This window comes from Chiloscyllium plagiosum, unplaced genomic scaffold (genome assembly GCF_037043375.1).
Source record: "Chiloscyllium plagiosum isolate Xiang-an unplaced genomic scaffold, Cpla_swu_hap1 HiC_scaffold_2, whole genome shotgun sequence".
Taxonomy (NCBI): domain Eukaryota; kingdom Metazoa; phylum Chordata; class Chondrichthyes; order Orectolobiformes; family Hemiscylliidae; genus Chiloscyllium; species Chiloscyllium plagiosum.
Genome location: NW_028270140.1, coordinates 101,426,925 through 101,454,663, shown reverse-complemented (window position 1 = coordinate 101,454,663; position 27,739 = coordinate 101,426,925). Strand labels below are relative to the sequence as shown.

The window sequence follows — 27,739 nt, the reverse complement described above, 5'->3', positions numbered from 1 at the left end:
AGGTAAATGTTGTCTAATTTCAAGATCTCATCAAAAACAAACTATCCCCAATTTATTTATAATCACATTTTCAACGTCTCAACTATTGGGCTTTTGGCCCTCTGCTCACCAAATATTCCTGATATAACCACGATGGGCTGAATAGCTTCATTCTGTGATGTAACAATTCTACGATTCTATGAACATTTCTGCAACTACTGATTTAGCAAGTAACACTCTTGGCTCCAGCTTTAATGCTATAGTCCCCAGGAAAACGCACTAATTTTCATTCATTAATTTCCCTATGGACTAAAGGGAACAACAATAAGGGCAGAGACCATGAACATGAGTGAATATTGTAGACAATTAGTTTAGCCTTCACCAGCAGATTTGACTGGATCACAAACGTTCATGATGTCTTGCTTCCACCATCTAAAACTGCACGATTCCAGGGTCATCCTAGAGTACAAAGATAATGCCTTGGGTTTTTTCTGTACTGCAGCCAGTCTTCATGAACTCCTACCCCCTCCACCCTACCTCAAGAATCACAAGGAGTTTGTCGATTTGTGTGTCTCAGAGAGGAATCTGATCAACTGCCTCTGTTGTATCCTCTTTCATTAGCCCATGGGATCAAATTCCCTTTAAACGTCCCTCTTGCAAGCAGTGAACACATCTTTCTCTAATTCTGCTCCTCATGCCAGCTGAGTTTATCTTCTGTAGGAGATTAATTTTGTACTCCTTTAACCCTATTTCCACTAAACAACTGACCACCCCACTTCCCCTCCTGGTCCTCAGGGTTTGCTGATTTTGTTAACAGTTCACATTCTCAATTTAATCTGCTGACATCACCCTTCTGCTCAGAAATCTGAGCTTGACCCCATTGTTTTTGGTAAATCACTTTTATGTCCTATCATCTTCAAGATCCTTGATCATGTTACCATCTGCCAAATGTATCTTTCTCAGGATTCTATATTTGAATGTCTCCAATCTATATTCCGCCCCTCCGCACTATTACAGCTCTTATCAAGTTTGCAAATTATATCCTATAGTCCAACTGAATTGGACTGCTGTCACCAGAATCCTTCCATTCTTCAAACTAGTATTCGGAGTTCCACTTGTAATCCTTTTCTTATGTCCCCAGCCTCTCTGACTCTGATGGTCTGCCTAAGGATGTATCCACAAGTCACAGAACCACTAAAAATCATTCCAGACTGATCTGTCAAAATTTCACACTGACTCTGTCCCTGTTGACAACTCAAGACTGTTGATGTCGTGTACATTTTAATCTGGAATACTTTATTTTCAGTTCCACAATGCGACAAGATTGTCTACTTGGTTACTGCATTTCATTGCCAGCAACTACCTCATCTTCAGCCAAAAGCTAGAGTTTCAAGACCTTTCTGGTAAGGTGTTATTTGTACTATTTTAAACTCTCAGGAATAATACAGGTTACTTCACTGAATTAATATTTACTAGTGATAATGCTTTTTTAAAGAAAAAACATGTATCAAAAATCAAAGGAAACTTGCATAAACCTAAATTAAAATCCAGCCTCAGAGCTGAATGTTTTATTTATATGTACAGTAGTGTAGTTAGAGGTAAATAATTTTACAAAGCTTGGGATTTGCCCTCTCCTGTAAGGTAGCTCAACATTTCCTTTGGCTCAGTGCAGCTGCTAATCATGGTCATAGCTAGTGCTCACCACAATCTCCATCCATTACTGTCAAACTTTCCCTCCCACAATGGGGTGATTTTGCTGCCACTTCCTGCAACAGCCACTTCATTTAATAGCCCTGTCAGTTAATTTCCTTTTTACTAGAATTTGATGTGATTTGGTCCTGCCTGTCGCACAAGAATGGTAAAATATGATGTTGTTACGGACCAGACTCCCTCAAAATATATTAAGACAGCCTAGACCTTACCTTTTAAAATAAGAAAAAGTTAAGTGTAAGGTGTTACACATTCCAGATGCAATTTGATTGGTCAAACTACTAGATTTGAAGCAAAACACACTTTATTTATATACTTTCGTTAAAATACAACCAAAGAAAGAGTAAAGAAAACTACCTGAGCACTAACTCTATTAGAAAATTTAACAGAATGATAATTATTTAGCTGCTAAACAGTAACTGGTCCAATAAAGTCCCATAAACACACACTTGGCAAAAGACAAATTCAGAACGCAGATAGTCTCACATGCAACTGTAGCAATCCAGGAAGAAAAACATCCCGAGGACTCAGTGTAATGGGGAGAGATGTACTACAGCAACAGACCCAGCCAAAACTGGTCCTGTAAAGCTAAGAAACTAAAAACCTTGGTTCTTTGGGAGCTTGACCACATCATTCAGGCTGTTTCTATTGTTCCAACGTTTTAAAAAAAAAACCAAGACCTCAGAAGCTGTTTACTTTATTGGCTTTCCAAATAACTAGCTCAGAACCTCATTCTTAGAACCCCTCTTAAAACAAGAATTACCAGGACAAAATAACCTCTTAAAGTCATGGTACTGTCACAATGTTGTGAATAAAGTAGCTCATACCTGACCAAGTCAGTTTTTGATTGAGAGAGAGCGCAGCATTATATTTCACAGGTATTGCAATGTGAAGAACCAGGAAGACATGCATATTAAAAGTGAACAGCCATGCAAAACGTTAACAAAGGAAAACAAGACCCTAACTCAATTCTCTTTTTTATAATATAACATTTATTTGCAAAAGTGCTGTTTTATTATTTTTAAAGAGCTCAGACCCTCAAGAGCCTATGGGTGACAACAGATTATCAGCAACAGTAGATACAAACCAGAAAGAGGAAGAATTAAGGACAGATAGGATGGAGTGCTCAGTAAATAGGGTGAATATCAGAAACAGGAGAGGGATTCAAAAAGATGATCAAATGATTTTCCATTAGCTGAAGAAAGAGAATACCCCACTGAAGGCTTGTCCCAGCCACAATCACACAGGAATAGAAAAGTTTCAGCTAAAATGTTTTAGCCCATATTTCTAGGGTTTCTGCCTATCTTTGTTTAAGGTCAGGAGAAGTGTACCTCCTCAAAAGCAATTCCACTCATGAGATACCATGTGCTGATTTGAACTTCGGTGAAAATATAGTGTGTGTCTACCCAAAATGACAAAGCTCAAGGCTGAAATGACTGCTGACTGAACAGCTAGTACATTAATTATTACATTGAAATGAGGGCTCCTGTTTGACTAAGCAAAGTGATGGAATTGCAAATTCTTTAAAATTTGCATAATTTCATGTATAAAATATTTGAACAGGATTTTTTTTAAAATGGCAGAAATGTTTGAAGTAACAGTATCCTGATGCAGGATAATGCATGGACAGGTTGGACCGAAGGGTCTGTTTCCATGCTGTACATCTCTATGACTCTATGATTCTAAATCATTTAGTCAAATGCAATATAGAGCCAAACTTTAGGGATACTTTTGACCTCTTAAGTCCAGACAGGATGTCAGATAATGCAACAAAATAGAAAAAGAGAAACCACAGACAACAGCATTATTCACGGTCAATCTTTTTATTATTTATTTGCAGAGGACGAGCAAGCATTTGTAGAAAATCATAGGTGGCCTTCAAGTTCGTACTTGCAGGAGCTGACTGAGTACAGGCACCACATTCACTCTGGGAGATCTCGTTGTATCCTCATGTAATAGACCGTCAGCCAGACCTTGGATACCTATCAAAGGCTAAAAGAAGGATATTTAGAAAGCTTTGTGCTACATTAGGAAAACAGCAGACAGAAGCATACTTCATCTCAAGAAGAATGAAGACAAGGAAATTTGAAGAAATTCCCAAACTTGTATCCATTACAATGCTCTGACGACATGCACTTTTCATGACCAGACGACCAACATTTTGGATTTCTTTTCTAAAATTAAGACATACAGCTCCTCAGTCCTCCGCTGATAGTGAATCTATAGATTGTGCATAAAATATTAAGAATGGTATTGATTATATACCTTCTTATCATCTTCCTGGTGGCAGTTAGTATTTGTTAAGCAAGTCTTAGGCAAAGTGATGCACATCATAAGCTTAAGTTTTCCTTTCTTTACATTATATCCAAATGAAATAAAATGGTTGACAGAATAAGTAATTCAACCACAGACCACCAATGCACTCTGTCTTAGAGTGCTGAACTGCACAGCCGCCCTAGAATTGGGCAACACAACTGATGGCCAGGAGCACAACTCCAGCCAGCTAGCACATGTTGAAATTCAATATTAGTGAGTTGATTTTATGACATGGTTAGAATCGTAGTTAGAAAAACATAACATTCTAGGATTGCAGTAATGAATACCTACAATATTTTAAAGAATTTTCCAGCTGACAAGGTCTCTTTTGTGTTTATTTTGTATAAACTAATAGCTATAGAAAATTCATCTACTCCATTTGGTATTAATCTAGCTGATATTACATTGGTGAGTGGTGTTTACAGTGAAGATTATTATATACTTACTACCAAGGTGGGAGACCATAGTTGGAATGAAGTAATTTCAATTCTGCTATTTATGAATAACTGATATTCAGCTATTAAATAGAAAATATTGGAAATATAAAGGTCATGAACATTTGTAAAGAGGAAAAGCTGTAGTGTAATGGTAATGTCACTAGGCTAGTAAACCAGAGGCTTTGGCTAATGCTCTGAGGACTTGAGTTCGATTCCCAATCTAGATGATGAAACTTGAAATCAAACAATCAAATGTGGAACTAAAAGCTAGTTTAAATAGGGACCACAAAACCTTTTGACAATTGTCATAAAGACACATCTGGTTTGCTAATGCCCGTTAGAGAAGGAAATCTGCCATCCCTAACTGGATGGGCATGTGTGACTCCAGACCAGATAATACTGTGGTTGATTCTCAAATGCCTCTGGTTAGCTCTCAAATGTTTTAGTCAGCCGCAGTCGTACTTTATTTTATTCATACATCAGATCTGGGAATTGCTCATTCCTAGCTTCCCTTTATAAAGTTGTGGTGAGCTGCTAAGTCCATTTGGTGTAGATGGATGTGCAACACTTTGGGGGAGGGATGATCAGAAATTTTATCCTGACTTGGAAAGGACAGTGATATGTTTCCAAGTCAGGATGAGGACTGGCCTGAAGGGGAATGTCCAGGCAGTGGTGTCCTCATGAGTCTGCCTCCCTTGTCTTTCCAGACGTTACTGATCATGAGTTTGGAAGATACCTTCTAAGGAGCCTTGGTGAATTTCTGCAGCACATGGAGCATGGAAACAGACCCTTTTGGAATATCGCATGCAATTCTGATCTCCTTCCAATTGGAAAGATGTTATGACCAGATATCCTAACCTAATCTACTCCCATTTGCCAGCACTTGGCCCATATCCCTCTATACCCTTCCTATTCATTTAGCCATCCAGATGCCTTTTAAATGCTGCAATTGTAATTCTTGATAGTGGGGTTCAACAATGGTAATGCCAATGAATGTCAAAGCATGATAGTTAGATCCACTCAGTCTTAGATTTGTATTGTATGAAAACAAACTCATCAGTCCAACTCGTCCATGCCAACCAGATATCTTAAATTAATTTAGTCCTATTTGTCTGCATTTGGCCCATATCCTCTGAACCCTTCCTATTCAAAAATCTATCCAGATGCCTTTTAAATGCTGTAATTGTACCAGCCTCCATCAATTCCTCTGGCAGCTTATTCCACACATGTACCACCATCTGAGTGAAAAGATTGCTCCTTAGGTCCCTTTTGTATCTTAAACCCATGCCATCTAGTTCTGGACTCCCCCCACCCCAGGGAAAAGACTTTGTCTATTTATCCTATCCATGCACCTCATGATTTTATAAACTTCTCTGAGGTCAGCCCTCAGCCTCCGACACTCCAGGGAAAATAGCCCTAGCCTATTCAACCTCACCCTATAGCTCAAACACTCCAACCCTGGCAACATCTTTGTGAAGCTTTCCTGAACCCTTCCAAGTTTCACATCTTTCCAATTGGAAGATCGGAATTGCACACAATATTCCAATAGTGGCCTAACCAATGTTCTGTACAGTTGCAACATGATCTCCCAACTCCTGTACTCAATACTCTGACCAAAAAAAACATAGCAAATGCCTTCTCCACTATCACATCTACCTGTGATCCACTTTCAAGGAGCTATGAATCTACACTCCAAGGTCTCTTTGTTCAGCAACACTCCCTAGGACCTTACTATTAAGTGTATAAGTCCTACTAAGATTTGCTTTCCCATAATGCAGCACCTTGCATTTATCTGAATTAAACTCCATCCACCACTCCTCAGCCCATTGGCCCATCTGATCAAAATTCCATTGTAATCTGTGGTAACCTTCTTTGCTGGCCACTACACCTCCAATTTTGGTGTCATCTGCAAACTTACTAACTATACCTCCTATGTTCACATCCAAATCATTTATACAAATGACAAAAAGTAGTGGACCCAGCACCGATCCTTGTGGCACACCACTGGTCACAGGCCTCCAGTCCGAAAAGCAACCCTCCACCACCACCCTCTGACTTCTATCTTTGAGCCAGTTCTGTATTCAAATGGCTAGTTCTCCCTGTATTCCATGAGATCTAACCTTGAATTTTGCAAGGGATACACATTGCTACTGAGCACTGACACCACTTCACTGAACCAAAGGGGTGGGCCGTGTTATCTGGGATTATATCAAGCTTCTTGAGGGGTTCTGGAGCTGCGCTCATCCAAGTGAAGTTTAATTCACCACAATCCCGACGTGCTTTGCAGATGGCAGATAGGTTTTTTGGGAGTCTGATAGAGAGTTACTGCAGGGTTCCACACCTCTGACCAGCCACAATATTTATAGTGGATCATCTAATTCAATTTGTCACCAATTGTAATCTCCAGGTTCTTGATAATGGGGTTCAGCAATGGTAATGCCGATGAACGTCAAGGCATGATAGATAGATTCATGCAGTCTTAGAGCTGTACAGCACGAAAACAAACCCTTCAGTCCAACTCATTCATGCCAAACAGATTAGATTAGATTAGATTCCCTACAGTGTGGAAACAGGCTCTTTGGCCCAACCAGTCCACACCGACCCTCTGAAGAGTCACCCACCCAGACCCATTTCCCTCTGACTAATGTACCTAGCAGTATGGGCAATTTAGCATGGCCAATTCACCTGACCTGTACATCTTTGGATTGTGGGAGGAAACCAGAGCACCTGGAGGAAACCCACACAGACACTGGGAGAATGTGCAAACTCCACACAGACAGTCGCCCAAGGCTGGAATTGAATCTGGACCCTGATGCTGTGAGGCAGCAGTGCTAACCACTGAGCCACCGTGCCACCCCAGATATTAATTAATTTAGTCCCATTTGCCAGCATTTGGCCCACATCCTCGGAACCCTTCCTATTCGTATATCCATCCAGATGATTTTAAATATTATTATTGTACCAGCCTCCTCCACCACCTCTGACAGCTTATATCTTACACGCACCACCCTCTGCATGAAAAAGTTGTCCCTTAAGTCTCTTTTAATCTTTCCCTTTGCACCATAAACCTATGCCCTCTAGTTTTGGACTCCCTGACCCTAGGGAAAATACCTTGGCTATTCATCCTACCCATGCCCCTCATGATTTTATAAATCTCTGTAAAAGGTCATCGCTCTGACACTCCAGGGAGAACAGCCCCAGCCTCTCCCTATAGCTTAAACCTTCCAACCTTGGCAACATCTTTGTAAATCTTTTCAAGTTTTACAACATCCTTCCGACAACTAGGAGACCCAGAACTGCATGCAGTATTCTAATAGTGGCCTAATCAATGTCCTGTACAGCTGCAATGTGACCTCCCAACTCCTATATTCAATGCACTGACCAATAAAGGCAAGCATACCAAATGCTTTTGAACCTATCCTACCTACCTGCATCTCCACTTTCAAGAAACTATGAATTTGCACTTAAGGTCTTTTTGTTCAGCAACACTCCCCAGGACCTTACGATTGGGAATTAGAACTGGTGTGGTGTGAATGTTAGTCGTCACTTCTCAATCTAAGCCTGGATATTGTCTAGGCGTTGCTGCATTTGAACACAGCTGCTTCAGGTGCTGGACATTGAGAATTGAGAATTTTGTTGCTGATTGCACACTGAACATCCCCACATCTCATCTTACAATGAAGGGAAGGATAATATTGAAACAGTTGAAGACTATTGGGACTAGGACATTAGTTATTTGATACTGAAGCAGTGTATGTCCAAATGCAGCAAGGTTGGACACGCAAGTGGCAAGTAACATTCACATTATAAATACTAGGTAATGACCACCTCGAACGATGCAGCATCTAACCATTGAACCTTCACATTCAATGGTTCCCATCACCAAATCCTCCACTATCCACATTCTGGGGGCTATAATTGACCAGAAACTGAACTGGATTATCCAAAGAAATTCCTACGGGATTTCCTGCAATGAGATGATTGACCTACAATATTCACAACCATCTTTGATTCCACCATTTGGGCTGGTACAGCATCAGCGGCATCAGTGGAGTCTGAATTGGCGAGATTCATTAAGGACTCAGTGGTGAGGCTGTTGGTGGAAGTGAGATGGCGCCAGAGAGTGGTGACTATTGTTGTAGCAGCAGTGTGCAGCGAACGGGATGCCACTAGGTCCTAGATAGCACTTAAGGACTGTAAAGTTGAACACGTTCTTTATTTCTTCATTTTTCTGTCTTCATATTCTAAGTTTTGGATTGTATTTCTGCATTTTAAGATGTTGCCAGAGAGTAGTGACACTATATGATACTTTTCACTGTATTTTGTAACAACAAAAATCAAACCTATTGACCCCTCTCTGTAATCTGTTTGTGACCCCTTTGCAACTTGCCTTTCCAGCTATTCTTGAAGTCTGCAAGTTTGGCTACAGTACATTTGCTTTCTTCTTCCAAGTCATGGATATATATTACAGTCCCAACACTGAACCCTATGGAACCCCACTGGCTACAGGTTTCCTCTGAAAAAGAACCTATATTCCCCCAACTTGTTATTTCCTGCCCGTTAGCCAATTCTTCTATCCATGCTAATCTATTGTCTCAAACAACATGGGGTCTTGTGAGGTTTGTTGAATAACTTTGGAAATCCAAATGCGAGGTATCTACTGGTTCACCATATCCACTCTGGTGAGATTTCCTCAAAAAAGCTAACAAAATTAGTCAGATATCAATTTCCTTTTCATGAACCCATGCTGGACTGATTGGAGTAGACCTGAGAGCACTCAAACTGAGTGTTGCTCGATAGCACTGCTGATGACATTTTCACCATTTTCCTGTTGATCAAGAGTAGCTTGACAGGACAGTTATTGGCTGGGTTAGATTTGTCCTGCTTTTTTCTGTACAGGATGTACTTGAACAATTTTTCACATTGGTCAGGTAGATGTCAGTGTTGCAGCTGTGTTGAAATCTCTTGGCTAAGGGTGTGACAGGTTTTGGAGCACGTCTTCAGTACTATTGCATGGTGCTGCCATGCCCTCTTGTGTAGCACTGTGACAGTGCTGAATGTGAAAAATTTCAACAGATGTAAAATTCAGTGAGCCATCAAGAAACAGTTGGAGGCACTGGCTTCTGGAAAAGGCCATTACAACAATACTAAATGCTTGTGCTGCAGAACCTGCCACACATTTAAGCAAGCTGCTCCAGAAGAAGCAGGACAAATCCAACAGGACCAATTATTGCCCTATCAATGTACTCTTGTTTGGTAAAGTGATAGAATGTGTTATTGATAGTACTGTCAAGCAGTACCTGCTCAGCAATAACCTGCTGACTAACAATTTGGGTTCTGCCAAGGTAATTCTGCTCGATTGAAACTTGGACAAAAAGTTGAATTCCAGAGGTGAGGCGGGAACAGTATGAAGGGAGCATCTGATGGAGTGTGGCATAAAGGAGCCGTAGTAAAAACATGAATCAGGGTGAAACTTTTCCATTGTTTGGAAACAATGGACCTGGCATGTAGGAAAGTGGTTGTTGGAGGTCAGTCACCTCAGTTCCAGGGCATCTCTGTAGGAGTTCCTCAGGATCATGTCCTTGGTCCAACCAGCTTCAGCTGCTTCATCAATGACCTTCCCTCCATCATAAGGTGGGGATGGGGATGTTTACCAATGATTGCACAAGGTTCAGAATTATTCACGACTCCACATGTATTAAAGCAGCCTGTGTCCAGCTGCAATGAGACCTAGACATCATCTGGGCTTGGGCTGAGAAGATGACACATTACATTCATGTCACACAAGGGCCAGATAGTAACACCTGAAGCAAATATAATAAACTAGATTCTGTTGACAGTCAAAAGCATTAGCGTCACTAAACTCTCCCACTAACAACATCTTCTGAGTCAGTATTGGTTTGAAACTGAACTGAACCAACCATAAAAACCCATGACTACAGCAGCAGGTCAGAAAAGTTTGATTGAATATTTTCCTCTTGGCTGCAACAACACTCAAGCAGCTCAACACCATCTCGAGTAAAGCAGACTGCTCGACTGTAACCTCAACTGTCGCTATCAAAATCTCACTCCTTTCACCAATAAACAGGGTACAATACCTACAGATGCTGGGCCATAACTCATCATTTAAGCGGCATTTGGATAGGTACATGGATGGGTACTTAATCTAGGTTAAAAGTTCGGCACAACATCGTGGGCCGAAGGGCCTGTTCTGTGCTGTATTGTTCTATGTTCTATGTTCTAAGACTCTTCTAAGATCACCTTCCAAACCCAAAAGCACTACTACCTAGAAAGACAAAAAATAGCAGACTTATAAATCACAAATATTCAGCATCCAAGTTCAGTGAGCAATAGTGAAGGCAATGAACTGTGGGCCTTTAATTCAAAGGGAATGGAGTTTAAAACGCTTGCTAAATGTGTACAAGACATTCATTTGGAATACTGAACAGTTTTGGTTCCCACATTGACAGAAAGAGATTGGAGGCAGTGCAGGGAAGGTTCACTAGGCTGTACCTAGACATGTATGGATTTTCTTAAGAGAAGTCGAGCTTATACTCATTATACTTTAGAAAAATGAGAGGTGACTTTATTGAAACATGCAAGATTCATCTTGAACTTGATTGGGTGGATGCAAAGAGGTTGTTTCCCCTTTTTTGGAGAATCTAGGGCCAGATGACATAATCTTAGAGTTGAAGATTGCCTTCGCAAGTCAGAGGTAAGGAGGAATTTCTTGAGGGTAATGAATATGCAAAATTCTTTATCGGATAAGGCTGTTGAGACTGGATCAGTAAGCGTGAGATAGAGTTAATCAAGGGTTACAGGGAAAGGCAATTGAGAACTCTCAGATCAGCCGTAACTTCATTGAATAGCAGAGCAGACTTGCTGGGCCGAATGGCCTACTTCTGTTCCTAAATCTTATAAATATAGGGATTACTACCATTTGTAAGGTCCCCTCCAAGATGCAAAACATCCCAAATCGCAACTCATCACCGTTCCTTAACTTTCACTGAGTCAATGTCCTGGTGCATCTTCCCCAATAGCACTATGCCCACACCCAAAGGACCGCAGCAATTCAGAGCCAGCTCAACATCACCTTCAAGGGCAATGAGGGATGGACAACACGTGCTGACCTCACCAGCAACGCAACTAGATCATGAAAGAATACAAACTAAGAATGGGCAAAAGTAGGTAGATGCAGTATAATATGGAAAGGTATGATATTTGGCAGCAGAGTACAGAAGCAGTATACAAGGTACAGAGGTACCTTGGTGTCCTGGACCGTGAATCATGAAGGTAGCATGCAGGTACAGCATGTGATTTAGAAGTCAAATGGAATGTCGTTGGTGGCAAGAGGAATGAAAAATAAAAATTGGGATGATTTTCTGCAGGGGTGGGATAACATTTAGAATACTGTGTAAAGTTTTGGTCTACGTTAGAATTGCATTAGAAACAGCACAAAGAAGGTACACTCAACATCACTTGAATGGCAGTGTTATAAGAGAAAAAGGATGGCCCCCGTTTCCATTGCATTTAGGAGAATGAGAGAGGATTTAATATTTCAGTAAGATTATATGAGACTTGACAGTTGACCTGATGAAAGATTGGTTCGCCTTACACGAAAGACTAAAACTAGAGGACACCGTTTTAAAAAAAGGTGTATGCCATATCACAGATTTTTTTTTCCTCCAAGGGTCAAGTGTATGGAATTGCCTTTCCCATACAGCTGTAAAGGTAGGGTCATTAAATATTTTTAAGGCCAAGTTATACAGATTCTTGATTAACAATGGACTCAGAATGGAATTCGGTGTCATCAGGGATGGGGAAAAATGTGTAATTAAAGCTATAAACAGATCGGCCATGATCTTATTGAATGACAGAGCAGGATTGAGTGGTTAGGTGACCTTTTCCTGCTCCTAATTCATATTTGCAAATTCTATATGGAGGCATGAATTTTAAGTTACAAGAATTAGAAGTGAGAGCATACAGATGTAATTTGCTGAAGCCACGTAAACAAGTTCTGCCAGGATTGTTTGAGGGAGAATAGAAATGTGTCTTAGATTAAAACATGGGACAAGCGGATTAAGCAAAAGGTACAGTAAGCAGTGAAGCAAGTTTACTATTGAGGTGAAATTAATCGAGCAACAAACCAGGAAATGGACATCCATAAAAATTAACTTAGCAAAAGCTATAATTATTTGCTATAATTAAAGTTTAATTAATGTTCTTCAGCAAGGACAACATTCTTTGAATGGGATTGCAAGTACAAACTCCAACCAACTCATGGTTCTGCTCATACATAAATCAGGTTACAGCAACACAAAGCTTCCCAAGTAATTGTATAAACACGTTTTAAAGTTTAGCAATGGTGAAGAGATATTTAACAAATTAAGCTGTATTCATTTCCTCCCACCCCAACCTATTGTGTTCATTTTAAAAAAAAACACAAAAATGATAACTGCTAAATCATAATTTACAAATGCCATATTGTATTGCTTGTACTTTGGGGTAGTTTTTTTGGGTTCTAATAAAATAATTTCTGTTTTTGTACATGAACAGCTTTCTAACACCAGAGTTCTGTAGGATGCAAAAGATTCCATCTAGAGGTCAGAAACTGCACTGCATACTCAACAATTCCAGTCTCAGTTCATCTTACCAAGGGTTAGATGGCACCAATGGCACTCAGTTTGCCCTTCAGCAATCCGTCGTTTTCCAGCTTAACAACATCCGAGCCACCTCCAACACATTCAGTCCCAATGAACACACGTGGCACCTACAATAAAATCAGTCTTATTATTATAATCAGAAAAAAAGTCAAAATTGCACAATTTAATACTAACCTGCATTTCTCTTTAGCTTTGATAAGTGAGCAATTAGTTTAGATCGATTGTTTCTACCAAGGAGGTATAGAAGAAAAGCTACGTTTAAGAAACATCTTTAAAAAGTAGGAAAGAGAAAGGCGCTTATAAAAGGAATCCTAGGATTTAAACTTTGTACCATTAGTAGCAGTGTCTCTGGCTGCCAACGTTAAAAAATCACACAACACCAGATTACAGGACCTGATGAAGGAGCAGCGCTCCGAAAGCTTGTACTTCCAAAAAAGCCTGTTGGACTATAACCTGGTGTTGTGAGATTATTAAACTTTATCCACCCCAGTCCAACACTGGCACCGCCATATCATGGCTACCAATGGTACAGCGCCTGAAATCTGGAATGCTCAAGTAGAATTAAAAAGGTTGTGCATGATTTTGAAAACACAAAACAAAGTGTTTAAATTGAGACATATTGTCAGATAATGAAATTCAGTGAGCACAGATATAGTGACAAAGTGGGGCTTGGTATAAGTTAGATACAAGGGCAGAGCTTCACATGAACTCACATTTATAGAGGGTAGAGCATGAGGGGCCAGCCAGGTGTGTTAGAATAGCAATGTCTAGAGTTAAAAAGACATGGAGGAGGGTTGAGGATTTCAGCAGATGAGCTAATGCCGAGAGTGATTATTTTCAGGTAGAAACAAATGGTCTTAATGCTCGTGCTGATTTAGTAAGAAGTACATCTCATGATAAACATGACACCAAAATCTCAAACACTTCTGGTTCAGCTTTAGTTAACTGCCAGGAAACAGAGATGGAGAATGAAATGAGGATTGAAGTAACATGGCTTCTTGTAGCAGAAATGGAAGTGGAATGGCTCCAATCCCATTAAAAAATATTTAACAGGTATAGAAACCTTGCGGAAAAAAAAGTGAAACAAAGGATATAATCTAAATGGTGAGAGAGATTGCAGAGCTGAGATGCAGAGGGATCTGGGTGTCCAAATGCATGAATCAAAAAGATTAGTATGTCGGTGCAACAAGTAATTGGGAAGACGAGTGTAATATTATTTACTGAGAGAAGAATTGAATTGAGCTGGGGAGTGCAGATGCAGTTTAATTTGGATAAATGAGAGGTATTGCATTTTGGTAAAACCAATCAAGAGCAGGACTTATACAACTAATGATAACACCCTAGGTAGTGTTGTAGAACAGAGAGATCAAGGGGTTCAGGCACATAATTCATTCAAATTTGCATCACATGTAGACAAGGTGGTGAAGAATGCATTATTTTAGCATGCTTGTCTTCATTGCTCAGGCCATTAAGTATAGGAGTTTGGGACATCATGTTGGCATTGTAAAGGACATTAGGGAGGCTTCTTCTGGAGTACAGTGTGCAGTTCTGGTTAAATTGGAGAAAGTTCAGAAAAGATTTACCAGGATGGTGCCAAGAATAGAAGGTTTAAGCTACAAAAATAGGCTGTCATAGTGCTACACAATAGGACCTGGCCAGGGACCAAAGCAAATCTCTGGGAAACATGGGTTTGAATGCAACTAATATATCAGGAATTAAAATTGAGGATTTCAGCAGATGAGCAACACTTGTGTTGCTGCTTGCACTGTTTAACAAGTGAATTGTCCTGTTTCAGCTTCAGGTTGGGAACCTCCGTTTTTAGGTATGTTTTGCTCTGCTCTTGCTCTTGACATGCCATCCTGAACTCTTTGAACCAAAGAGTATTCCCTATCTATGTTAATGAGTCAAGAGGTTACAGATTGTTACGGATTCAGCAGTTAGTTATGGCCCACAGCACCCCATGAGGGTGGTTTTGAATTTCTAGATTAATTTTTGAAATGTGTTCAATTCTGGCATAGTGATAGTGCCAACTGATGTGAGGGCATTCTCAATGTGAAGACAAGATTCTGTCTTTGCAATCATCACTCTTAATGATAATTTCATGAACACATGTCATCATTTTCTATGGCAGGTTCAAGGTTAAGTACATATTTCCTTCGCTTTTTCCTCATTTGATTCAGTCAATAGAGATGCTACTGAGCCTGTCTTGATGATGAACATTGAATTCCCCTAGCCAGAGCACATATTGTGCCCGTTCCACCCTCCGTTTGTCTTCCAAGTGTTGTTTAACACGGAGGATAAATTAAATTGAGCAAAGTGGTAGTTAGCTGATTTTAATGTCCATGTTTGACCTAAGATTTCATGTGGTCCACAGTCAATGTTGAAGATAACACGCCCCCAGATATATAACACTTTGCCATCACTTCTGCTGAATCTATCCAGCAGGCGAGACAGGGCATACCTCATGATGGTGGTGTTACCTCAGATGTGTAAGATATGATTACGTGGGTATGACCATGTCAGTGTGTTGCTTCACTCATCTGTGGGATAACTCTCAACTTTGGTACAACAACTCCAGATGACTTTGAGATGTCAACAGTATTGAATGTTTTTGAAGAAGTAACAAAGAGGATTGATGAGGGCAGAGTGGAAGATGTGATCTATATGGACTTCAGAAGACGTTCAACAAGGTTCCCATTGGGAGACTGATTAGCAAGGTTAAATCTCAAGGAATACAGGGAGAACTAGCCATTTGGATACAGAACTGACTCAAAGGTAGAAGACAGAAGGTGGTGGTGGAGGGTTGTTTTTCAGACTGGAGACCTGTGACCAGTGGAGTGCCGTAAGGATCGGTGCTGGGTCCTCCACTTTTTGTCATTTACATAAATGATTTGGATGCGAGCATGAGAGGTACAGTTAGTAAGTTTGCAGATAACACCAAAATTGGAGGTGTAGTGGACAGCGAAGAAGGTTACCTCAGACTACAACAGGATCTTGATCAGATGGACAAATAGGCTGAGAAGTGGCAGATTGAGTTTAATTCAGATAAATGCGAGGTGCTGCATTTTTGGAAAGTAAACCTTAGCAGGACTTATACACTTAATGGTAAGGTCCTAGGGAGTGTTGCTGAACAAAGAGACCTTGGAGTGCAGGTTCATAGCTCCTTGAAAGTGGAGTCGCAAGTAGATAAGGTAGTGAAGAAGGTGTTTGGTATGTTTTTTTTAAATTGGTCAGAGTATTGAATGCAGGAGTTGGGAGGTCATGTTGCAGCTATACAGGACATTGGTAAGGCCACTGTTGGAATATTGTGTGCAATTCTGGTCTCCTTACTATTGGTAATTTGTTGTGCAACTTGAAAGGGTTCAGAAAAGATTTACAAGGATGTTGCCAGGGTTGGAGGATTTGAGCTACAGGGAGAGGCTAAACAGGCTGGAGCTGTTTTCCCTGAAGCGTCAGAGGCTGAGGGGTGACCTTATAGAGGTTTACAAAATCATGAGGGGCATGGATAGGGTAAATAGACAAAGTATTTTCCCTGGGGTTGGGGAGTTCAGAAGTGGAGGGCACAGATTTAGGGTGAGAGGGGAAAGATATAAAAAGAGAACTAAGGGGCAATTTTTTCACACAGAGGATGGTACGTATATGGAATGAGCTGCCAAAGGAAATGGTGGAGGCTGGTACAATTGCAACATTTAAGAGGCATTTGGATGGGTATACGAATAGGAAGGGTTTGGCGGGATATGGCTGGATGCTGGCAGGTTGGACTAGATTGGGTTGGGATATCTGGTCGGCGTGGACAGGTTGGACTGAAGGGTCTGTTTCCATGCTGTACAACTCTATGACTCTATGATAAATGGAGTTAAGGGCTTCCATAACTATGGATCATATCTTGGCTCTGCAAGTCCTGCTGCTTCCATTCATGAATAAACAAACAACTCACTGGAGGAGATTCCACAATACCTCTATCCTCAATAATGGGGTGGGGGTGGGGAGCCCAGTGCATCAGTGCAAAAGATAGGCTGAAGCAATTCGCAGCTACAGTGCAAAGTGCCAAGTGGATGACTCATCACAACCTCCACCTGAATTCCACAGAATCGTAAATGCCAGCCTTCAGCCAAATTAATTTACTCCTTGTGATTTCAAGAAACAACTGAATTCACAGAAGATTACAGTCCCAGAACAACATTCTGATAATAGTACTGAAGATTGGTGCTTTGAAATTTTGCACACTCCTAGCCAAGCTATTCCAGTACAATTACAGAACTGGCATCTAAAGATTGCCCAACTATGTCCAAAAAAATGACAAATCAAATTTGATGCATTACTGCCAATTGGTCTAGTTTCTGACATCGTAAAGACACAGAAGTCATTGACAATTCAAGGGACACTTAAATAGTCACCTTCTCACTGATGCTCAGTATCAGGATCACTCAGCTTCATTTGTCAAGCCAACAGTTAAATGCTAGAGGGGAAAGTAAAGGTGATTGCCTTTAACATCAAGGCAACATTTTACCAAATGTAGCACCAAGAAGCCCTAGCAAACTGAGCCAGAGGAAAACTTTCCACTGATTTGAGTTATATCTAATAAAGCAGAAGATTGTTGTGGTTTTGAAGATTAATCATTTCAGCCCAGGACATTCCTGCAAGAGTTCTTCAGGATGGTATCTTCAGCTCTTCATCAATACCCTTCTATCCAAAGGTCACAATGGGGTGTTTGCAGCATAATTTGCAAATCAAATGCTGAAGCAGCTCATGTCCAAATGCAGCAAAACTTACACAATATACAAGTTTAGGTTGACAAATAACAAGCAACATTCACAGAACATAGGTGCCAGGCATTGATCACCAGCAAAAAAAATGTAAACATTGCCCTTTGATATTCAATGGCATTATCACTAAACTCCCCACTATCAAAATCTTGGTGATTTCCATTGAGCATAAACTCAACAGAACTCATAATATAAATACAGTGGCTAGTAGAGCAGGCCAATGGCTAGGAATTCTCCAACAAGCAAATTAGCTCATAACATCTCACTACCTACAAGAAACAAGTTATGAGTGCGATAAATATCAGAGGAGAAAGTGAGGTCTGCAGATGCTGGAGATCAAAGTTGAAACTTTATTGCTGGAACAGCACAGCAGGTCAGGCAGCATCCAGGGAACAGGAGATTCGACGTTTCGGGCACAGGCCCTTCTTCAGGCCCTTCCTGAAGAAGGGCCTGTGCCCGAAACGTCGAATCTCCTGTTCCCTGAATGCTGCCTGACCTGCTGTGCTGTTCCAGCAATAAAGTTTCAACTGCGATAAATATCACCCCACTTGCCTGAATGAGCACAGCTCCAGTACCTCAAGCAGCTTGACATCATCCTGGAAAATGTTTAACACCTTCAATATTCATTCCCTCCACCACTAAAATACAGTGCCAGCATTATGTACCATCCACAAAATGAACTGGATTAACTCAGTTAAAAATCACACAAATCCAGCAAAATAAGGTGTTTTTAGGGTAGATGATAACTGGATAATATATCAGAGGACCACGCCCAAAGTGGAAGCCTTGGAAGTGAACTGGGGAGAAAAAGCAAATAAGAAGCAAACAGTATTAAAAAGACTGATAGTTAGCATAAAAGGGGATACAAGGTTTGTATCCACAATAAAAGAAATATGTAATTAAAGATTAATAAAAATAAAGCATATCTCTGCCTCCATAGATAAAATAAGGTACTAAACATACTTGGCATCTTCCTTTACCAAACAGTGTGATGCATAAGTCACTTGGTGAAAGAGGAGATAGTTTAGACACTGCTTAAAATTGATAAATAAACAGGGTCTCTGTTTATTGTTCAAATTGACAAGGCACCAGGATTAGAAGACATGCATCCAAGGATATTGAGGGAATACAGCAGATACTACAGAAGCATAGGTTTTATTTCTCTATTCTCCCTTAAACTTTGGCTGATGTCAGAGGACTGCCCAATTTCAAATGTTATACCATTGCTCATTAAAAAACAATGCTTGTCCAAGAAACCTAAATGCTCGTTTTTGAATCTTAAATGGTGGAGATGATAATTTACCCTTTTTGTTAGCAAAATATCCTGTAACGATAAAAGGTCGAAGTGTGTTTGGATGATCCTTCAGTGTGGTTAGGAGCATGGTGGAGTCACGTTCAATTAATGGTTTAAAAAGTAAGAGTTGGATGATTGTCTGAAAAAAGAAGCAAATGCAGGGATACGGGGAGAAGACAAGGAATTGCGTTCTGAATTGAACCTTTGGAGAACCAATACAAAGGCCAAACTGATAGGTGTCCTTCTGTGATGTAACCAGTTTTGAAACAAATGTTAGAGAATAGTTTTCAAAAAGAATTTACAGCATCAATGGTATTACAATGCAGCATTTAAAAACCTCTGAGTCTCAATCAGCAAAAGGCATTTGTATTCCTATTAGCAAACATCAAACTGCAACATAAATCTGTGAATATTTGGCTTTAGACATATATACAATGCATCAGCTCTCCAATGCCATTTCTTTTAGGGAGTGGCAGAGTGAATAGCTCAAATAGAAAAATTGTGATTCCTAATTTCAGTGAAATTGGATTACCTACCAGTTTTCAGCAAGGTTAACAGCAGACCATAAATCATCAGAAATTATGGTATTCCATAATTAATAATGCAGACCATTTACCCCATAATCTACACTTCCTTTTGCAACATTCAAAAGTCCCCATATATGAACAGTGCAAGCTCCCCAGGAAGATTCAGCTCCAAATGAGAGCAGCTTAAGTCTACATTGTGAATTAATGGTTAAAACAACACTTTCTATCTCTTAAATTTATTCAAAAATCAGCAGTGTCAATTCGAACGATGTTTGTAGAATTACAATTTTCCAAAGATAGAATATCATGCATACTATCTTATTAGGCCCAAAATGATTACAATATAAATTTGCAATCCGCTCATTCTATTCCAGATAATCTATAGCCAGGATCTATTTCTGGAAAGGCCATCCAGGACTTAGGGCTCATGACCTACATGTAATCCTTCTGCTTCTAAATGCCACTCTCAGTTACAGATTGAGTCCTAGGTACTATCAATAATGGTACTCCCAAACATAAATAATTCAGCCTCTTCAGTCAATGAAAGTGGCTAGCTTGTTCAAATCAGAACAAGAAATTTTAAGGTTGGCCACTGCTCAATTAATTTAATGGCTTGTCAATTGAGATAAAATAGGACCAGTGTCAAGAATACATACCTGACACTGCTGCCCATCATAAAGTCAATAGTGGCAGCATCATTATACAATGTCCAGCATCATTTGCAATTCCAAAAATACTGAAGAAGTCCATGTCCAAATGCAACAAGACTTGATATTTTCGTAGTTTGGGCTGGCAAGTAACATTTGTGCCACACAACTGCCAGGCAATTACCGTCTCCAATGAGAGAATCTACCCATTCTGCCTTGAAATTGAATGACATCACTGTCATTGAACATCCAACATCATTGTTTCTGGGGGAGGAGTTAATCAGTCATCATTGTTCAGAAACTGCTCCAGTGTTGTATAAATAACAGCTAAGGAAAAGTTGGTTAGAAAATATATCTATGTCGAAGAGAAGTAATCATACATCATATACCCAACATCTGAATATAGATCACTGAAAGGGCTCATGTGGGCACAGTGACAGTATCTTTCTTCTGGGTCAGAAAGTCTGGAGTTAAGCCCCATCTACTCCAGAGATGTGGAACAACAACTCTGAACAAGTTAATTAGAACATATCTATGGTGCGCAAATTGACTGCAGTGGTTTAAGGTGGCAGCTCACTGTAACCTTCAAGGACAACTAGGGGTGGGCAATAAGATTTGAATTTTGCATTTACTTTGGAGGGACAGAGGAGTGGTTCCATTTAAAATTTAAATAAATAAACTAAAGTAAATTGTTGGATTAATTTTAGGGAAAATGCAATGGCAGACATTTAAGGGGATATTTCAAAATACACGCAACAATAGATACATTACAATTAAGAAAAGTTCTAAAGGACCAACCCATCACCTATGGATAACTGGAAATGTTAACAATAACATCAAAACTTTAAAGAATAAAATATTTAAGTGGCATATCAGAAGATTTGAAATTTTTAAAAAGGCAAAGAATTAACAAGGAAAGTATGAGAAAACGCTCATCCAAAAAATGCACAACCAGGCAGTAAAGTTGCTGTAGTCTTACTAGACCATTGGGCTGCTCTCTCAGGGACGATTGGTGGTGGATTAACGTGAGGGTCGCGCACATCTCAGGCGAGGGAAGACATTGAGAAAGAGAGCTCTTCATTGTAACCTTAGCTCATGTGGAAATTAAACTCAGACTGTTCACATTTCTGCCTTGCAAATCAGCCACCAAGCCAACTGAGCCAAGCAACATTCCAAAACAATATAGTAGCATGAAATCCATCAAGACCCATGCATTTGCTATCAGTTATCATGAGAATCTTTTGAATACAAAAGCAGAGAGATTATGTTTCAGTTATACAGGGCACTGGTGAGACCTCATCTGGAGTACAGTGTATAATATTGATCATCTCAAGGATGAACAAATGCACTGGAAGCAGTTCAGAAAGGTTTACCACCCTAATATCCAAAATGACAGGGCTGATGTATGATGAAAGTTAGGCTTGGGTCGATTGGAGTTTAGAAGAGCAAGAGGAAATCTGAACGAGAGATACGAGATCTAAGGATATATTTTTTTAAAAAATGGTAGAGATCAGAACAACATTCTGGAAAAACTCAGCAACTCTCCACAAATGGTACAAGACAAAAATACAGTCAATATTCCTAGTCCAGTGCTGCCAGACCTACCCAGTTGCTCCTGCAATTTTCTTTCAGATCCTGAGAGGCTGTGAGAGGGTGGATGCTGAGAGAATGTGGAGAATCTAGAACTAGGGGGTCAGTGTTTCAAACAAAACACAAGTCACCCACTTAAGTCACCACTGGCGACACAATGGCTCAATGGTTAGCACTGTTGCCTCACAGTGCCAGGGACTCAGGTTCATTTCCAGCTTTGGGCAACTGTGTGGAGTTTGCACATTCTCCTCATGTCTGCATGGGTTTCCTCCAGGTGCTCTGATTTCCTCTCACAGTCCAAAGATGTGCCAATTAGATGAATTGGCCATGCTGAATTGCCCATAGTGTTCAGGGATGCGTAGGTTAGATGCATTAGTTAGGGGTAAATGTAGCGTAACAGGTCTGGTTGGGTTACTCTTCAGAGGGTCCATGTGGATTTGTTGGGCCAAATGGCCTGTTTCCACACTGTAGGGATTCTATGATTCTTAAACAGATTGACCTTTTATTTTCTGAGGCTCACAAGTGTTTGGAATTGTGTTTTGAAACAAAGAGAAGCAGAATATTGGAATAATTTAGATGGCTAGACAGAAACGCAGATAAGGTTACAATCGGATCTGTCATGATCTTACTCGATATCAGAGCAGACTTCAGGGTCAGAATGGCTTACTCCTGTTCCTCATTTAAATGTTTACATAGACTCGTACCCCACCTCATGACATCTCCATTTCTCATTATGCCCCTTAAACGGTCGACGGGAATACGGTTTCTAAATCCTGGTGGACAAATGCAGGGAGATGGTATTTCATCTTCAACCTCCCCTCCCCACACTCCTACTGCTGCCCACCCAATATATAAACCTTTTGTCTTGCTTTCACAATGTATCTCGCTTACTTACGCACAGATGGCTGGAGGTGGCAATGTGAGCCGTGGACCCCCAAAGACCAGCAAGGTCCACCCAGACAGCAGGGAAATGGAATCTGGTGGCACCCAGAAAAAAGAACAGGCAGAAGCAGAGGAGGCGGCAGCTAGCGGAGACACACAACAGCTGATCCTAGCTCTAGCTGGGCAGATGGAAGCAATGGAGGAGGAGGTAATCAAGAAGGCAGAGGAGTGGATACCTGTTAAAAACAGGAAAAGAAAATCCTGCCAGGCCACCAAAGCATCCCAGCAAAGGGGGAAAAGACAGCTGCACGAGGGAGGTACGGCCAGCTCTTCGGATGGTGAAGACGGGCGCAAGGAGAGTCATCTCCAGAAGACGAGACAGAGCGCTGTACGTGAAGAGGAGGGCATTTCCTCCCAACCAGGAAACAACGGACCCCCTAAATTCCATCCTCCACCCAGTGAGAACCATAGGGTGCCCATTGCCCCACAGCTACAGGTAACTGAGAGCCGTGATCCTCTGACAGTCCCACTGTCAGACACAGAACTGGACGGTGCAGACCCTTGCCTTGGCTCAATGACACTAGAGCGGGTAAATGACCCCAGTGAGGAGCTGGACAGCTACCTCAGCCCAGTGAGGGTCCAGCAGTTCGTGCTCACCATGGGGATGCAGACAGCTACCCCAGAGACAGGACAGTCAAATGGACAATGGTAACCCCATAAACTGGGGGTTAAAGAAGGTTCCTTTGCTATCGTATAACAGGGGGCCCACTCAGTAGTTGGGTTCCACTGAAGCCTCAGCTAAATACTAAGCGACTGGATGGGTAATAAACAGAACTGTAAATACAATAACTGTAAATTCAATTAATTCAAATTGTTCTCTGTAATGTTAAGACATGCAATGTATATATATATATATATATATATGAACGACATGACCAATTGTACAGGTACCAAAGATTTATTTCTATGAATAAAGTATATTTTGAAATAAAAAAAGTATCTCACTTTTGAAAATCTGGGCCACTTATGGACAATAACGGATTAGTTTGTGGATAAAGCATTGATCAAAAAGACAAAGCTTCCGTTCGACAAACAGATTCTAAGCTTTGGAAAACTTCATCTGAATGACGTCACTTCCAGAAGGGGCTGACACGTGATGAAGAAAAAAATATCATCTTCCTATACACATTTTAAAAGCAAAGAGCCAAGTCCCCTGCCAGAGGCTCTGTCCAGAGATGAGTGAGCTCTCAGGGTTCCTTATTGGTAATAATTCTGGGAGGCACTTAGTGACTGCAATAGTGTGGCGTGTGTAATGGTTACAGTGTGACAGTGAGCTACATTACTTAAACTGAAGCAGTCCCTCGCACGGCCCTAACACAGGATTGGCCCTCCTGAATGCCTCTGCATGGGCCTCACTTTCAAATAGGGACAACATAAAATCTCTTCAGTGTGGGAACAGACCATTCGGCCTATCGAGTCCACACCGACCCTCTGAAGAGCATCCCATCCAAATCTACCCTATCCCTGAAACCCTGCATTTCTCACAGCTCGCCAGCACATCCCCAGACATCAAGGGGCAATTTAGCATGGGCAATCCGCCTAACGTGCACACCTTCGGACTTTGGGAGGAAACCCGCGCAGACACCGGGAGAAAGTCTGCGAGGGAGTTTGCACAGTAACCCGAGGGTGGAACCGAACCCGAGTCTCTGGCGCTGTGAGGCAGCCAGTGTTAAGCATGCAAGGAAACCTCCCCGCAGTTCATAGGATTCAGACAATAAAGAGGAAATGCCATCTTTACAAGTAATCATACACTCTGTAACGCAATCGTTTCATTTGCCAAAGGAGCCTCCCCATTGCACCACCAAGTAGTAGAAAATTGGACCGCAGGGAAGGTTCATCTGCTTATTTTGTTCGCGATGACTTAATTATATTTTCCCAAATAAACATTATTACGTTTGAGCAGATATTGTCCATTCCATTTTTAAAGGGCAATAGTCCGAAGATATGGAATAGGAATGGCGGGGAGGCATCTCAATGCTGCTCGTCAGCTGACTGCAAATAGAAATCGACTATTTTAAAGCGGTTTAAAGCGATTACTTCGTATCGAAGTAAACTAACACGGAAGACTTAAACAGTATTATATAATGCAACAGCAACTCAGCTACCGAGATTCACACCAGCAGAGGCAATTCCCAAAAATGAACTCACAGTTCTGGCTCCGGTTATTTTTTCAAAGTAGTCTTGGATAGCTTTCATTTCGGGAAGGCCACTAATATCGTAGATCTGCAGACGGTCTTGCTTGAAATCGTAGGCTTCAAGCACATTCCGCGCTGATACACAATAAGGGCAGCTCTGCTTGATGAAAAGAACCACCTTGTCTGGATGAATTTTACTGTCCACGTAATCCTGTGCCATTTCTTTTTCTCGTTAGACCGTCACTTCAGTGATTCAGCAGCAAACACAAGCAGTGCCCCTCTGTTGTCACAACTGGGAGGAGTTTGAAATTGACCAGCGAGAATCGAAACCATTTGGCATAGACGCAGCACTGAAGGCGGGAAAGAGGAAGATTATTTGATTTTAAAGTTGTTTGATTTATTTGCTTTCCAGTCATTCCAAAGAAACCCTAAAATTGTTTCTCTCAAAAAAAAAACCTCATGTTGAAAAATTATGGTGATTGATGCTTCAGTGCATGGAAACAATTTGAGCGGGATGTAAAATTATTTTCTTATGGTTACAGTAAGGACTGTCAGATGCTGAAAGCCAGAGTCAATAGATGTGAAGCTGGAAAAGCACAACAGGTCAGACAGTATCTGAGGAGCAGGATGCTGTCTGACCTGTTGTGCTGTTCCACCTTCAGTCTATTGACTCTGGCTTCCAGCATCTGACAGTCCTTACTGTCTCCAAGTCACTGAAAATCAACACTGCAAAGTCTCTTATAAGGATAAAGTTAAAAGTCACACAACACCAAATTATAGTCCAACAAGTTTATTTGGAAGTAGTAGCTTTCGAAGTGCTGCTCATTCAGGTGATTTTTCAGGTGTTGTATGAGTTTTAACTTTGTCCACCCCAGTCCAAGACCAGCACATCCCATTTAATAAGGATACCCACCTTGAAGATAAAAATCACACAACAACAGGTTATAGTCCAACAGGTTTAAGTGGAAGCACACTAGCTTTCGGAGCGACGCTCCTTCATCAGGTGATAGACTATCACCTGATGAAGGAGCGACGCTCCAAAAGCTAGTGTGCTTCCAATTAAACCTGTTGTTGTGTGATTTTTAACTTTGTACACCCCAGTCCAACACCGGCATCTCCAATCACCTTGAAGATGTTTTCTTTCTCAGTTCGAAGAGAGCTCAGTGAGTCTCTCTCCCACTGGAGCCCCAGGACCACCCCTCACTCTATATACTTCTGGACTCATCAAGCTTTCACTTCTTCTTCCTCCTCAAATATGCCACCCTGCGTGATCTCCAATTAACATTCCCAGTGTATTGTATGTGTGGCATGTGGGAAGTCAATTTCTTCACTGTGCGCTTCACAGCTGCCTTGCCCATTGTGTCTAGCTTTTTCTGCCTTTCTTTGCAGATTTATTGCATGTAGTGCATTTTTGTTTCTCCATTAAAATCCCTAGTTATGTAAGGTCTAGTGAACCAGGCATTGGATATTCTCAGGGTTTCTGCACACTATCAAAATCCCCCACAAATTGATGGTGCTTTGATATCAGGCATCATGTGTGGGTAGTCTTGGATGGCACTACAGCAAACTCAGTATCTGTTTAAGAGTCTATTACTGTACTTATCCAACTATTTTCCTGTTTCTACACTGCCACGTGTGCACAGTTCTGTGATTTTCAGGTCTTCTTACTCTCAATGTTACCCCAAAAGATATTCTTGCCAATGCTTACTGCAGATTAATATTTGGCACTGTAATTTGAGCAGCACCTCCTTAAGCATTCCTACAGCACAATGGGGAAAATCAAAAGTTTCAGTGTATACGACATTCTCAATAACAAATTATGATTGTCAGCACATGTCCTATTATAATTTTGTGGTATTAGCTGGTAAATTGTCTAGTGACAGTATGTCTAAGAAACAAATTTGAAAGACAGAGATGAAAGTACCAAGGCAGGGTACTATGGTCATCTATACACTCTGTCAATGGACTCTAAGGTTAGTTGACTATGCATTGCCTGGCAGCTTGGGGACTTGACTTTTGGTGTGTGTCCATGGGTTGACAGGTTATTCATTCAGTTGTGGGGCATTTGTTTTCATTCAACCTTGAAGTTGATTATTGACTGAGTGACTTATACCATACCTATCAACCATAGTGTGCTTGATGACACTCTCACTTCTGAGTCACAAGGTTATGGGGTAAATTTCTACTCCATGCAAATGACCATTATTTCTCAAGAGAGTACTGGCTGGCCAGTATTTATGGCATGCCTCTGTTTTTTTGAACTGCTGCAGTCCATGTGCTGTAGGTAGATTGACAATGCTGTTAGGAAGGGAATTCCAGGATTTTGATTCCTAGCCTCTGACCTACTCTTGTAGCCACTGTGTGACTTGAGTTGCATTTCTGGTCAATGGTAACCCCAGGATTTGATAGTAAGGAATTCAGTGATGGTAATGCCATTGAATATCAAGGGCAGTGGTTAGATTGACTCTTATTGGAGAAGGTCATTGACAAGCAGTGAGTAACATTTGCACCAGGTAATCTGGATATTGTCCAGATCTTGTTGCATTTGAGCATGGATTGTTTCAGTATCTGAGAAGTTGCAAATGGTGCTGAACATTGTGCAATCATCATCAAACATCCTCACTTCTCACCTTATGATGGTGAAAAGGTCATGAATGAAGCAGCTGAAGATGTTGAGACCTAGTACCTTACTCCGAGGAACTCCTGCAGAGATGCCCTGGAGTTGAGGTGACA

The 27,739-nt window shown here is 40.9% G+C and overlaps 2 protein-coding genes across 5 annotated transcripts in view; one reads left to right on the top strand and one right to left on the bottom strand.

The window, feature by feature from the left end:
• The window catches only part of rhobtb3 (Rho related BTB domain containing 3), a 137,675-nt gene extending 134,030 nt beyond the window's left edge, over nucleotides 1–3,645 (top strand). For 3 of the 4 annotated variants that reach the window (XM_087999070.1, XM_087999080.1, XM_087999075.1), the window contains one exon: nucleotides 1,286–1,423. In XM_087999070.1, coding sequence (XP_087855196.1) covers nucleotides 1,286–1,408 — 123 coding nt within the window. In that variant the 3' untranslated portion in view covers nucleotides 1,409–1,423. Of the gene's footprint in view, nucleotides 1–1,285; nucleotides 1,424–3,529 lie in introns of those variants that run through there. The other variant, XM_043709644.2, reaches the window with a different exon arrangement.
• On the bottom strand, nucleotides 3,494–25,280 carry glrx (glutaredoxin (thioltransferase)). The gene is made up of 3 exons (XM_043709632.2): nucleotides 25,020–25,280; nucleotides 13,096–13,212; nucleotides 3,494–3,681 (listed from the first exon to the last, which is right to left on the bottom strand). Exons 1-2 carry the CDS (start codon nucleotides 25,224–25,226, stop codon nucleotides 13,102–13,104), a joined length of 318 nt encoding a protein of 105 aa, XP_043565567.1. The 5' UTR covers nucleotides 25,227–25,280; the 3' UTR covers nucleotides 3,494–3,681; nucleotides 13,096–13,101.
• Between the last annotated feature and the right edge of the window lie 2,459 nt (nucleotides 25,281–27,739).

Bases quoted from the DNA above. Each gene is read 5' to 3' on its own strand.
- glrx (XM_043709632.2), bottom strand. From the start codon at position 25,226: ATGGCACAGGATTACGTGGACAGTAAAATTCATCCAGACAAGGTGGTT. The intron at 13,213-25,019 runs GTGAGTTCATTT...ATTTTATTGTAG, and splicing joins AAATAACCGGAGCCAGAACT to GTGCCACGTGTGTTCATTGG.